The sequence below is a fragment of the Salmo salar genome, chromosome ssa15, assembly GCF_905237065.1.
Source record: "Salmo salar chromosome ssa15, Ssal_v3.1, whole genome shotgun sequence".
NCBI classification, from domain to species: Eukaryota; Metazoa; Chordata; class Actinopteri; order Salmoniformes; family Salmonidae; genus Salmo; species Salmo salar.
The window spans coordinates 43,548,477-43,562,195 of NC_059456.1; the positions used below are offsets into that span (position 1 = coordinate 43,548,477).

A 13,719-nucleotide genomic window follows, 5' to 3' on the forward strand; every position below is an offset into this window, starting at 1 on the left:
CACATCATTGGGGTCAAGCTTCCTGCTATCCAGGACCTCTATACCAGGCGGTGTCAGAGGAAGGCCCTAAAAATTGTCAAAGACTCCAGCCACCCTAGTCAGACTGTTCTCTCTGCTACCACACGGCAAGCGGTACCGGAGTGCCAAGCCTAGGTCCAAGAGGCTTCTACCCCCAAGCCATAAGACTCCTGAACATCTAATCAAATGGCTACCCAGACTATTTGCATTGCCCCCCTCCCCCCTTCTATGCTGCTTCTACTCTCTGTTATTATCTATGTCACTGTAATAACTCTACCTACGTGTACATATTACCTCGACACATTGACTTTGTACCTGGTACCCCCCTATTGTTATTTTACTGCTGCTCTTTAAATATTTGTTATTCTTATCTCTTACTTGTTTTAGGTATTTTCTTAAGTGCAATGTTGGTTAAGGGCTTGTAAGTAAGCATTTCACTAAGTTCTACACCTGTTGTATTTGGTGCATGTGACAAATACAGTTTGATTTGAAAATATAAATATTTGTATATAACTAAACTAAATAAAAACTAGCAAATCAGGTCTGAAAACGAACTGAAAATAAACTTACTTCCAAATAATACAAAAACGAATAGAAATAAAAACTAATATAAAAACACAAAACTATAATAACTTTGCTCTAGGCAATACAGTTATGCTAATTATAGGGCATAATAAAGCCTATACGTGTGTGGCAAAGTGTCAATGACCAGAGTAAACAACCGCAGGGAAGGATACTAACAGAGGTAACGGGAGAGCGAGTAGCAGCATGAGGGCACGTGCCATTTGGAAAATATACTTCCTGTGCGCAGTGGGTTCAAATCTGGCTCTTTAATATTTTGCACCATTGCAGTAGAGCTCACTCGTAAACCCTTTGACATATTAATGATATGATTGCTAGGCTATACAGTAGGCCTAGGAATATTCCCCTTTAAGAACGCGCCACGGTGAGCGTGGGATGGACGTGTGTCGGTTTGTTAATGAAGTGTCACCTGACCCTGTCCTAACACTGCACGGGGGGAGAGGATATATAGTCTAAATAAACATACATTCGAGTGAGTGGAAGACACAATTATTTCCAACATCTCCATACAGTGTAGCCTATTCAGCCTCCTTGGATTGGTGCGCCGGTCAGTGTTGGCTCTTGCCACAGGGGTTAGAGGCACATCTACTGTCGACAGGCTCGTTGCCCTTCTCTCTCTATCAGACATTCTTGATCAGAAAACGTCCGGAGCGAAGATTTTAATCAACGAGCCCACTGTGCGTCACTACAAAATCGTTATTTTGAAAGCCCCCCGGTGCATTTTACTCCTTCGGTTTGCCTTTTTTGCGTGCGTCGTGGAGAAGGTAACACTGACAGTGTATCCGATGCTCCTGCAAAACGGATAACGGAATATTCTATGTATGTTTGATGAAGGTTGGACATTTGGCCAAACCCATTCATTGTAAGGATAACAAACGCTGCGCGGTCGCAACGTTTTCAATCTCCGGATTGCTTCTTTATTATTGCTTTATTGCTGTGGGCTGAGGAAATACATTGTATTTCCAGCGTAGTGTTACGTAAGAGTGACTTTATCCAAGGTGCTGAATTGAACGGTATAGCGGGACACAGAAGGAAGAAGGCAATATTGTTCAAGTCTACCCAGGTCAGAGCACACATCAACGTGACCCAATTTTAATTTCAAATGAAATATTGATTTATTTATTTGAGCTAATATTGAAAATTGTTCGCCCATCCAGAAGGTCACAGGCCTGTACGTGGGGGATTTGGAGAGGACCGCACAGCACCGGCGTCGTTGATACCCGTATTCCTGTAGCAAGACCGCCTTTTATTTCTCTCTTTGGTTAAATCAATTCTTAAGGTGGTCGACTACACGAGGAGAAAATGTCGGGGCAGACGCTCACGGATCGTATTGCCGCTGCGCAGTACCAGTTGACGGGATCAGAGGTGTCTCGCGCCGTCTGCAAAGCCACCACTCACGAGGTGATGGCGCCCAAGAAAAAGCACCTGGAATGTAAGTGCATTCTCATCCCCACCCTTTCTCTCTCTCTCTCTCTCTCTCTCACTCACTCACTCACTCACTCACTCACACACACACTATGAAGTGAAGAATACTGCATCATGAACTGATTAGATATCTATGGAAAAAAAATGGTTGACATCCATTGTAAAAATATGCCTCTGGTGCCAAACGTTGCATGTTCGAATCCAGCAATGGAACATTGTTGAGATTTTTGTTTTAAGACTATCCCAAATCTCAACCCTTACCTTAACCATTCAGAATTAATACATAACCTTAACTACGAAATCTTAACGCCTAAACTTAACTCAAACCTTAAAAAAATCTGATTTAATGCCTAAACTTAACCTTAAACCCTTAGAAAGTTGACGTTTGGAACAACTTAGAAATGTTGTCTAATTCTGTGAGACTGTGAGAGCTTGTTGAATCATCAACCAATGCATTACATTTCTATGCTCCTGCCCTGCATGACCTGAGGCCTACCATGTATTGATGTTACCATGGAGATGACCCCAATGGTGACCCCTAGTCATCCTACATGTGTAGCTCACAGTGACTGGAGAGAAAGGTGGTCATAACTCAAAACAGACTGACTCACACAGAGGTCACAATACATTACATTTTCCCTTGTTCACTTGTCCTTGCACACTACACCTCCCAAGCTTCCCCTAAGTAATACATATGGCAGGAGTGCATGTCTTCAACGGCTGCAGTGTCTGCTACTGTAGTTGTCTTTGTTATTGATAAGCTAAAGAGCTTCCTCACTTGGTTTCACAGGTGTAGCCTATACACTATATCAAGTGTGAATTAAATGGGCAACAAATAGAAACCAGATAGATGTAGGCCTACTGTAGATAGACCTTAACGTCCGATTCTGCTTATTCACCAGTATCCAAGTTTCCCTGCATCAGCGCTGCTTCCATAAAGACTCAGGGTCCGCCTCATGACAAGACAATATGAATCGCTGGCATAGGGCCTAGCAGCCCGAGTCGGACTACAGCAGTCGTGGATGAATGGTGTTCCACCTGCCTGTGTGTGTGGTCAGGTGGCCGGCCCAGTCTCAGGCTAGCTCTAGCAAGACTCAGAACTTATATCGTGTGATACGCTCCCCACTGAATAATGCATTAATCAGCCAATGACTGGCCTCTATTATTTACACAGCCAAAGGTGACCATGCTAATGCTAAAGTAGGCAGGAGACTGCTGGGGATTAGCATAGCATTGCACAGAGAGGCAGAGAACTCAGAGTATGGCTGTCCAGAGAAGGGAGATTCTTACCCAACAAAATACACATATGTCCTGCTCTTTCCATGGCACAGACTGACCAGGTGAATGCTATGATCCCTTATTGATGTCACTTGTTAAGGGAGGAGACAGGTTAAAGAAGGATCTTTAAGCCTGGGGACAATTGAGACATGGATTGTGTATGTGTGCAAGACAAAAGATTTAAGTGCCTTTGAACAGGGTATGGTAGAAGATGCCAGTCATACCGGTTTGTGTCAAGAACTGCAACGCTGCTGGGTTTTTCCCACTCAACAGTTTCCTGTGTGTATCAAGAATGGTCCACCACCCAAAGGACATCCAGCCAACTTGACACAACTGTGGGAAGCATTGGCGTCAGAATTGACCAGCATCTCTGTGGAATGCTTTTGACACCTTTTTAGAGTCCACGCCCTGATGAATTGCGTCTCTTTTGAGGGCAAAATGGGGGAGGGGGTGCAACTCTATTAGGAAGGTGTTCCTAATGTTTGGTATACTCAGTGTATGTTTACTATAGTTTAGTTAATTTTTTACACATGTTAACCAAATACGATAAGCGTGATTAAACAAGCACAATGCAAATGGATCCTGTCTTTATCCAGGTGGAAGGATATTGTCTGTGTCTTGTCTGTGTTGTGACATTGATAGTTGAGTACCTCTAACTATGTCTCTTGCCTTGCAGTTAATCCTAGTGCATGTACAGTGTGTCAATATCATGGCCCTTCAAAACTAAATAAATATAGGGCACAATGTCTCCCTTATATTATTTTCTTGTCGCATAGTTAATGCCCTCAAGGCAACATTCAAGGCTTCAAACACCAAAACATTAAATTAGGCCAACATTTTTAGGCAAGGGCTCAGTCTAACCTAAATATATTATTGGAAACTCTAGTAGGACATATTATTTGTCATCTCCTCAGGGATAATCCAGTTCCAAACTTGCCTTGAGGCCACAGGTATGTGATGCCGTAGTCAGACGCGCTTCAAAAGCAACCACAGAACAGAGAATTCAAAGTTCTACATTTTCCAAACTAAAGGTCATTTCATAGGCTATATTCCCTAGATAATCAAAGGCAAAGCGGTCAGATTTAAACTGTAAACAAAAGGTATAGACTAGTAGTAGCTTAGTGGCGTAGCGGTCAAAAAACTGTAAGGTCCCGCCATACGTGAGGCTTAGTAGACCCATTCTGCCAAAAACCAAAATGGGTAAAGGGAAGGGGAACACATAATGGTTTTAAATACCCACCAAAAACCACGAGTTCATCAACCATGCTCTATAATTAATCATTCCATATTTATACTGATATTCAATAATAATACTTTTCTAAATGGAACAAAAACAATACATAAAGCACAAATAAAGAAGGTATGTCTTTTACCAAATAGGGCTTTCTGTATACCACCCCTACCTTGTCACAACACAACTGATTGGCTCAAACAAATTAGGAAGGAAAGAAATTCCACAAATTAACTTTTAACATGGCACACCTGTTAATTGAAATGCATTTCATGTGACTACCTCATGAAGCTGGTTGAGAGTGTGCAAAGCTGTCGTTAAGGAAAAGGGTGTCTACTTTGAAGAATCTAAAATATATTTGGTTTTGTGTAACTTTTTTGGTTACTACATGATTCCATATGTGTCATTTCATAGATTTGATGTCTTCACTATTATTCTACAATATAGGAAATCGTACCAATAAAGAAAAACCCTGGAATGAGTAGGTGTGTCAACTTTTGACTGGTACTGTATATTACATATCTCTTGGCCTTAAGTTAGATGGCATAACGCACAGATTCCACAGATAATGCCCTAGGCCTAGACATGGACATGGAATAAGAGTATTGTATATGTCAATGACCCTATACACTTTGACGCAGACATTGATGTGCCAGTGTGATGATGCATCAAACATTACCCCTCTAGTCTTTGTGTGAAGCCATTGTAAAGGAGAAGGTAGTTGTTGTTGTCCTTCATCATTGTGTCATGATTGCTGACCCTTGAGAGGCAGTCCGGTTGCCATGGAAACAGATTGTAGAGCGGGTCAAAGACTCAGGCTGACACAAAGAGGGGTTCTGGGAAGGCACAGTGGAGGGCAAACGACTCCAGAGTGCTTCAACCGACAGTCATTTTGGGCAGTAGCATGTCCTTAGAATGATATTTTCTGACTTGTTTTGGTGTTTCAGAGTGAGAAATGGGTTTCAATGTTTTTTTATTGGTTCTTACTCTGAAGGAGCGAGATGCCTGAAATATATTTCATTTTGATAGGACTCTTCTTGTTTCCTCTTGTGGTGAAACACAGTTCGTTAAATTTGACAAACCTGTTCCCTCTGAGCAATGTGATAAAAATACATTGAAGATCAGTGATGCGACAGGAATCACTGGTTTAGTGGTCAGTGTAGCCTATACCCGCATGCATGTTTTTATGCATGGACACAGCTTGTGCGCGTGTGTAGGCGTTTTCAGTCATCTGGTAAGTGAATCATTGAGCTGATACCTCTGGACAAGCTTAACAAGTGTGTGTGTGTGGTCTCAGGAGTGTCGTTAGGGTAATGGGTTGGGGCCTATACGCTGGCTTCCAGCTGATTTAATCTGGCCTATTCCTGTCACTCTAACCTCGGAGCAGTCTGGTGTGTGAGTACAACAATACACACACCCAGGCAGGCCGCAAACATATGCACGCATGCCAGGGGCGGAAATCCCGGGGGGGACGGGGGGGACACGACCCCCCCCATCCTGGGAAAAATATGATTTGTCCCCCCCAATATATCACTGAAACATAACTATGTAATTTAAATAATATTAATAATACGCAATGAAAGCAATTGTGCTGATTGTAGACACTTAATAGCGCGTTTTTAAGTTTCAAAAGATTGCGACCCCCCCCCACCCTTTTCCTCACAATGGTTTGATCCACTGGCAAGGTAACAGAGGGGTTGTAGCCACTGTCTGAAAGGCACTCAATGAACGTAACTGAAGTGAGGTTAATCCAGTCAATCGCGCACTCACACTAGCTGAATATGCAGAGCTAGCGTGCAAATATTAACTATTAAGCTAGCTAGTACCTATTCCATTTATGTGGCCTCGTCAAAGATGGAATCTTTGCTATCGTCAATTTATTCCGAGATCAGCATGCAGATGATGTAAGTTAGTGCTTCAAAGTCCCTGTGATAAGGTTAGCGATAAACTGAAGTCCAAACTGAACAGAACTACACTCTCTTCTACCATTGTCTTAAATATATTTTATGGTCTCGCTGCAAAAGCAAAATTGTCGCAAGGGAACTTTTATTTATTTAACCCGGGTAGCAAAGATTATAGCAAACACCACTGAAACTGAATTGGTGCTCGCTAGCTTTGCAAATTCAGCTATTGTTGGAAGCCAGCCAATATGAAACAAACTATTAAAATTACAAAAGGTTGCAGCATATGTTGTGTAAATGGTGAACTCATACAGCTGTCAACTCTTGTCATTTTAATCCGTTTCACATTTGCTAGCTACCTTTTAGATCGAAGCCCAAATAGAATGATAAAAGATAAGATGATAGAAGCCCATCTCCTACTGTAAATAACCTACACACTGTGTGTGTAGCCAGCCAGCCAGCCAGGTAGAAAAATGGCAGAAAAATAAAAGACGGACATCAGAGTATTTTTCAGTACACCAAAACGCAAAGTAAGAACCCTAGTAGCCTAATATCTCAAAGACTAGTTGATAAAATGTTCATAAGAAAGAAATGAAATTCTAATGGAAATGTTTCACAGTGATGTCATTAGGCAGAGCAGGCAACAGATGGCACACAGACAGCAGAGTTGGGGACAGATATGCAGGGACAGACTGGCAGAAACAGGGAGTCTCAGGTAAGTTTGTTGAGTCTTTGTTTGGCAACATTATGAAAGGTTCTCCATTTTTTTTACTTGTAAAATAGGAACATAATTGGAAAATGCCATGGATACCCCCACTCTCAACTTAAACTGGTGACTGAACTAAGATTTGTTAAAGGCAATGGTATTGCTGTTGTGATTAGTTGTGTAGTTTTGGGTACCGGTAGTTAGGAGTACGGCAAACACCTTATTTCTTTGGTTCCTCAATATACATTTACCATATTACAATGTAGGCTATGTGTTACAGCACTACTTTTGGTGTCCCCCTCAGGAATTGCTCTTGAGAAAATTTCATGTAATTGTCCCCCCCCAAAGTTGATATCAGATTTTCGCCCCTGACGCACGCACACGCACATGCACAGTCCTGTGTGCCTTGTTATAGACTCCCCTACCAGTTAATTTTTACAGCTCTCCTGTCTGCTGTGGATTACTGAGTCTTTATTTAGATCAGTCAATCATCATTAGACTTACACACACACACTGCTCTGTGGTTGTGTGTGTGTGTGTATGGACACACATGTGTTTGTGTGGCAAACAAAATAGTGGGCCACAAATATTCCACACATAAAATCCACACCACAGGGTTGCCTGTTGAGATGGAACATATGGTTGAGCTGTGGTGTAGGAAACAGAGCTGAGCAAAGCGGGGACAGACAGGAATATTAGGGCTGTCATCACCAACTGTTTTACTGAGAGGCAGATACATTTAGGAGAGAGAGAGAGAACATAAAAGGGTTCTTCGGCTATCCCTCTGTGGAAAGGGTTCTTCATGGAACCCAGAGGGGTTCTACCTGAAACCAAAAAGTGTTCTTCAAAGGTTCCTCCGGTGGGGACTGCCGAAAACCCTTTCAGGCTCTAGATAGCACCTGTTTTTTTATAAGAATGTACAGTCAGTACATCAGTCAACATTAGGCAAAAACTGGACACAAAAGCTTCTAACTGGAGACGTGTGTGTGTGTGTGTGTGTGTGTGTGTGTGTGTGTGTGTTGGGAGAGGGGTCACCACACCAGACTCCATACTGATTTATATTAATCTGTGGACAAAGCCCCTGCCCTTTGACCATGAAATGACCAACAAGGCTTCTTCAACATGCAGCCCCTCTCTCTTTTTAGTCTGGTCAGTGTTGGTCAACCATTGATAATATTGCAGCCTTCCATCCCTTGGCAGGACAAGCTTCCGCCTTTTGGAAGTACAGAAACATGGTTTGGCTATGATTTATAGCAACCTTCCCGATCCTAGGAGGGATGGTTGGTTAACATTAGTGTGATAAAATAATATACCAATAAAGGCCAGGTGACATCTCATATCCCCCTCTCTCTTCCGAGCCGCTAATCTGTCATGTACTGTATCCCAAAGAGCTGAGTTGAGGTGATTGCTCTCTGAGTCAGACCTGTCGGTCACTCTGTCTAAATGGCAGTCTGTATGTCTCTTTGTCTGTGTGTGTGTGTGTGTGTGCACTACTTCTATCTGTGTTGGATCCTTTCCAGCAGTGTTGGTGGCTGTGAGGCTTGGTATGTGTGTCCTGACTCCCAAATGGATGTCTGACTCGGCAATGCCTAGCTCCACTAGGTACACAGTGAAGTGAACAACCCCCAGAGGCTGTTTTATGGCTTACACACACACACACACACACACACACACACACACACACACACACACACACACACACACACACACAGCCCAGCACTTCTACTCCAAAAATCACAGAGCACATGAATGGAGCAAGGGAGACTGAGTCTCATTTGACCTGGGGTGAGGCTTCACTATCAGCTATGGCAGCACATTACATATTTTCTTGGCAGTCAGCATGTCTTAACACTTTGAAATTGTACTTACTCATCATGATTTTACAACTCTTTCAATACCTTGATATATCCTAACAAATCCTGCTATATTCCACTGTCTCAAAATGTCTGACCGTTTCACGGATCGACAATCAACAAGAGAACGGTTTCACTGAGCTGCACGAACAGCCTCTCCCCACAGTACTAACAAACCTATCTGTATGTGTTTCAGATCTGATATCGGCCACCAATGCGACCAACGTGAACATCCCTCAGATGGCCGACACTCTGTTTGAGAGGGCCACCAACGCCAGCTGGATTGTCGTCTTCAAGGCCCTAGTCACCACACACCACATGTGTGTCCATGGAAACGAGGTCAGAGGGTAGCATTTTAGTGCACAACCACAATAAAACCAATTAGGACTGTTTGAGCACCATGGACAGCTACACGGCTGTCTTGATTCATCCCAGGGGAGCTGTGAGTGTGGCTGTCCATGGTGCTGGAACAGTGCTATTAGTATTGCTGCAGACTAGAGCTCGTTCTGAAACATGGTTATCAATCACCGTTGTGTTTGTCTGGAGCTATATTTGCATATTGAGTTGCTGTATTGCAAAAGACATGCTTTCACACACTGTAAAGTCTCAATTTTGGACTAACATACTAGCACTCAATTTGTAGTTGACATTTTCAGTAAATATAGCTTAATTGTCTTTTTTTTCTTGGATTGTGATTTTGTTTAATCAGCCTATTTCATTGTAAGGTGTTTCAGAGTGTCAGTGCCTTATTGTCATTCTGCTTCCTCAGAGGTTCATCCAGTACCTGGCCTCCAGGACCGCTCTGTTCAACCTCAGCAACTTTATCGACAAAACAGGCTCCCACGGTAAGTGCACTTCCTGTATGTTTGTGGAGGGAAGCAGGTGGATTCCCTCCCAGTTGAGACCATAAACGGCTACAGTAGATGAGATGTGAGACTACCTGGAGGTGCAGAAGGAGAGGAAGAGGCGGAGAGAGGCGGAAAGAGGAAGAGGCGGAGAGAGGAAGAGACGGGAGGTGAGGCGGAGAGAGGAAGAGACGTGAGGTGGAGAGAGGAAGAGACGGGAGGTGAGGCGGAGAGAGGAAGAGACGTGAGGTGGAGAGAGGAAGAGACTGGAGGAGAGGCAGAGAACAGGCGGAAAGAGAGAGGCGGAAAGAGAGAGGCGGAAAGAGAGGCGGAAAGAGGAAGAGACGTGAGGTGGAGAGAGGAAGAGACTGGAGGAGAGGCAGAGAACAGGCGGAAAGAGAGAGGCGGAAAGGGAGAGGCGGAAAGAGGAAGAGACGTGAGGTGGAGAGAGGAAGAGACTGGAGGAGAGGCAGAGAACAGGCGGAAAGAGAGAGGCGGAAAGAGAGGCGGAAAGAGGAAGAGACGTGAGGTGGAGAGAGGAAGAGACTGGAGGAGAGGCAGAGAACAGGCGGAAAGGGAGAGGCGGAAAGAGAGGCGGAAAGGGAGAGGCGGAAAGAGGAAGAGACGTGAGGTGGAGAGAGGAAGAGACTGGAGGAGAGGCAGAGAACAGGCGGAAAGAGAGAGGCGGAAAGAGAGGCGGAAAGGGAGAGGCGGAAAGAGGAAGAGACGTGAGGTGAGAGAGAGGAAGAGACTGGAGGAGAGGCAGAGAACAGGCGGAAAGAGAGAGGCGGAAAGAGAGGCGGAAAGGGAGAGGCGGAAAGAGGAAGAGACGTGAGGTGGAGAGAGGAAGAGACTGGAGGAGAGGCAGAGAACAGGCGGAAAGAGAGAGGCGGAAAGAGAGGCGGAAAGGGAGAGGCGGAAAGAGGAAGAGACGTGAGGTGGAGAGAGGAAGAGACTGGAGGAGAGGCAGAGAACAGGCGGAAAGAGAGAGGCGGAAAGAGAGGCGGAAAGGGAGAGGCGGAAAGAGGAAGAGACGTGAGGTGGAGAGAGGAAGAGACTGGAGGAGAGGCAGAGAACAGGCGGAAAGAGAGAGGCGGAAAGAGAGGCGGAAAGGGAGAGGCGGAAAGAGGAAGAGACGTGAGGTGGAGAGAGGCAGAGCTGGGAGGAGAGGATGCGCTGGGAGGAGAGGATGAGCTGGGAGGAAAGGCAGAGCTGGGTGGAGAGCGGTGGAGAAAGGCGGCGAACAGGAGGAGAAGAGGCGGAGAGGGGTGGGGAGGAGAAGAGGCGGAGAGGGGTGGGGAGGAGAAGAGGCGGATAGGGGTGGGGAGGAGAAGAGGCGGATAGGGGTGGGGAGGAAAAGAGGCGGAGAGGCGGGGTGGGGAGGAGAAGAGGCGGAGAGGGGTGGGGAGGCGGAGAGGCGGGGTGGGGAGGAGAAGAGGCGGAGCGGGGTGGGAGGAGAAGAGGCGGAGCGGGGTGGGGGGAGAAGAGGCGGAGAGGGGTGGGGAGGAGAAGAGGCGGAGCGGGGTGGAAAGAGGAGAAGAGGCGGAGCGGGGTGGAAAGAGGAGAAGAGGCGGAGGCGGAAAGAGGATGAGACTGGAGGCGGGGGTGGAAAGAGGATGAGACGGGAGGCGGGGGTGGAAAGAGGATGAGACGGGAGGAGAGGCAGAGACGGGAGCAGAGCGGTGGAGAAAGGCGGAGACCAGGAGGAGAAGAGGCGGAGAGCGGAAGAGACTGGTGAGGCGGAGAAGAGGCAGAGATGCGGAAAGAGGAAGGGGCAGAGAGAGGCGGAAAGAGGAAGAGACGGGAGGTGAGACGGGTAGAGAGAGGCGGAGAGAGGCGGAAAGAGGAAGAGACGGGAGGAGAGGCGGAGAGAGGAAGAGACGTGAGGCGGAGACGGGAGGAGAGGCAGAGAGGTGGAAAGAGGAAGGAGCAGAGAGAGGTGGAGAGAGGAAGAGACGGGAGGTGAGGTGGAGAGAGGAAGAGACGTGAGGCGGAGACGGGAGGAGAGGCAGAGATGGGAGGAGAGGCAGCGACGGGAGGAGAGGCAGAGAGAGGCAGCGACGGGAGGAGAGGCGGAGACAGGCGGAGGTGGGGAGGAGGAGAGGGAGATTGGAAGAGAGCTAGGAGGGGAGGCGGAGACAGGAGGAGAGGCGGAGATAGGAGGCGGAGACAGGAGAGGCGGAGAAAGGCGGAGACAGGAGGAGAGGCGGAGAAAGGTGAGGATGAGAGGGTGAGGGAGATCGGCGGAGAGCCAGGAGGAGAGGCGGAGACAGGAGGAGAAGCAGAGAGAGGCGGAGAGAGAGGAGGGGGAGACAGGAGAGGAGGGGGAGACAGGAGGCGAGGGGGAGACAGGAGGCGAGGGGGAGACAGGAGGCGAGGCAGAATGATGCGGAGACAGGAAAAGAGGCAGAATGATGCGGAGACAGGAGGAGAGACAGGAGGAGAGGCAGAGACAGGAGGAGAGGCAGAGACAGGAGGAGAGGCAGAGAGAGGCGGAGACAGGAGGAGAGGCAGAGAGAGGAGGAGAGAGGTGAGGAGGAGAGGGAGATCGGAGGAGAAGCGGAGACAGGAGGAGAGGCCGAGGTGGGGAGGAGGAGAGGGAGCTTGGAAGAGAGCTAGTAGGGGAGGCGGAGACAGGAGGAGAGGCGGAGACAGGAGGAGAGGCGGAGATTGGCGGAGAGGCGGAGATAGGAGACAGGAGGAGAGGCGGAGATAAGAGGCGGAGACAGGAGAGGCGGAGAAAGGTGGAGACAGGAGGAGAGGCGGAGAAAGGTGAGGATGAGAGGGTGAGGGAGATCGGCGGAGAGCCAGGAGGAGAGGCGGAGCCAGGAGGAGAGGCGGAGCCAGGAGGAGAGGCAGAGAGAGGCGGAGACAGGAGGAGAGGCAGAGAGAGGAGGAGAGAGGTGAGGAGGAGAGGGAGATCGGAGGAGAAGCGGAGACAGGAGGAGAGGCCGAGGTGGGGAGGAGGAGAGGGAGCTTGGAAGAGAGCTAGTAGGGGAGGCGGAGACAGGAGGCAGAGACAGGAGGAGTGGTGGAGATTGGCGGAGACAGGAGGAGAGGCGGAGACAGGAGGAGAGGCGGAGATTGGCGGAGAGGCGGAGATAGGAGACAGGAGGAGAGGCGGAGATAGGAGGCGGAGACAGGAGAGGCGGAGAAAGGTGGAGACAGGAGGAGAGGCGGAGAAAGGTGAGGATGAGAGGGTGAGGGAGATCGGCGGAGAGCCAGGAGGAGAGGCTGAGCCAGGAGGAGAGGCGGAGCCAGGAGGAGAGGCGGAGACAGGAGGAGAAGCAGAGAGAGGCGGAGAGAGAGGAGGGGGAGACAGGAAGCGAGGGGGAGACAGGAGGCGAGGCAGAATGATGCGGAGACAGGAAAAGAGGCAGAATGATGCGGAGACAGGAGGAGAGACAGGAGGGGAGGCGGAGACAGGAGGAGAGGCAGGGAGAGGCAGAGAGAGGAGGAGAGAGGTGAGGAGGAGAGGGAGATCGGAGGAGAAGCGGAGACAGGAGGAGAGGCCGAGGTGGGGAGGAGGAGAGGGAGATTGGAAGAGAGCTAGGAGGGGAGGCGGAGACAGGAGGCGGAGACAGGAGGAGAGGTGGAGATTGGCGGAGACAGGAGAGGCCGAGAGAGACTGAGACAGGAGGAGAGGCCGAGAGAGGCGGAGACAGGAGGAGAGGCGGAGACAGGAGGAGAGGCGGAGATTGGCGGAGACAGGAGAGGCCGAGAGAGGCGGAGACAGGAGGAGAGGCTGAGAGGGTGAGGGAGATCGGCGGAGAGCCAGGAGGAGAGGCGGAGACAGGAGGAGAGGCAGAGACAGGAGGCGAGGCAGAATGATGCGGAGACAGGAGGAGAGGCAGAGACAGGAGGCGGAGATAGGAGGAGA

At 48.2% G+C, this 13,719-nt stretch overlaps 1 protein-coding gene across 15 annotated transcripts in view; it reads left to right on the plus strand.

Annotated features, from left to right (window-relative positions):
- The first annotated feature begins 845 nt into the window (after window positions 1–845).
- ap180 (Clathrin coat assembly protein AP180) overlaps window positions 846–13,719 on the plus strand; it is a 35,442-nt gene continuing 22,568 nt past the window's right edge. For 2 of the 15 annotated variants that reach the window (XM_014144296.2, XM_045695179.1), the window contains exons 1-4: window positions 849–1,663; window positions 1,758–2,032; window positions 9,191–9,333; window positions 9,764–9,839. In XM_014144296.2, the coding sequence (XP_013999771.1) occupies window positions 1,903–2,032; window positions 9,191–9,333; window positions 9,764–9,839 (349 nt within the window). In that variant the 5' untranslated portion in view covers window positions 849–1,663; window positions 1,758–1,902. 15 annotated transcript variants of the gene reach the window in all.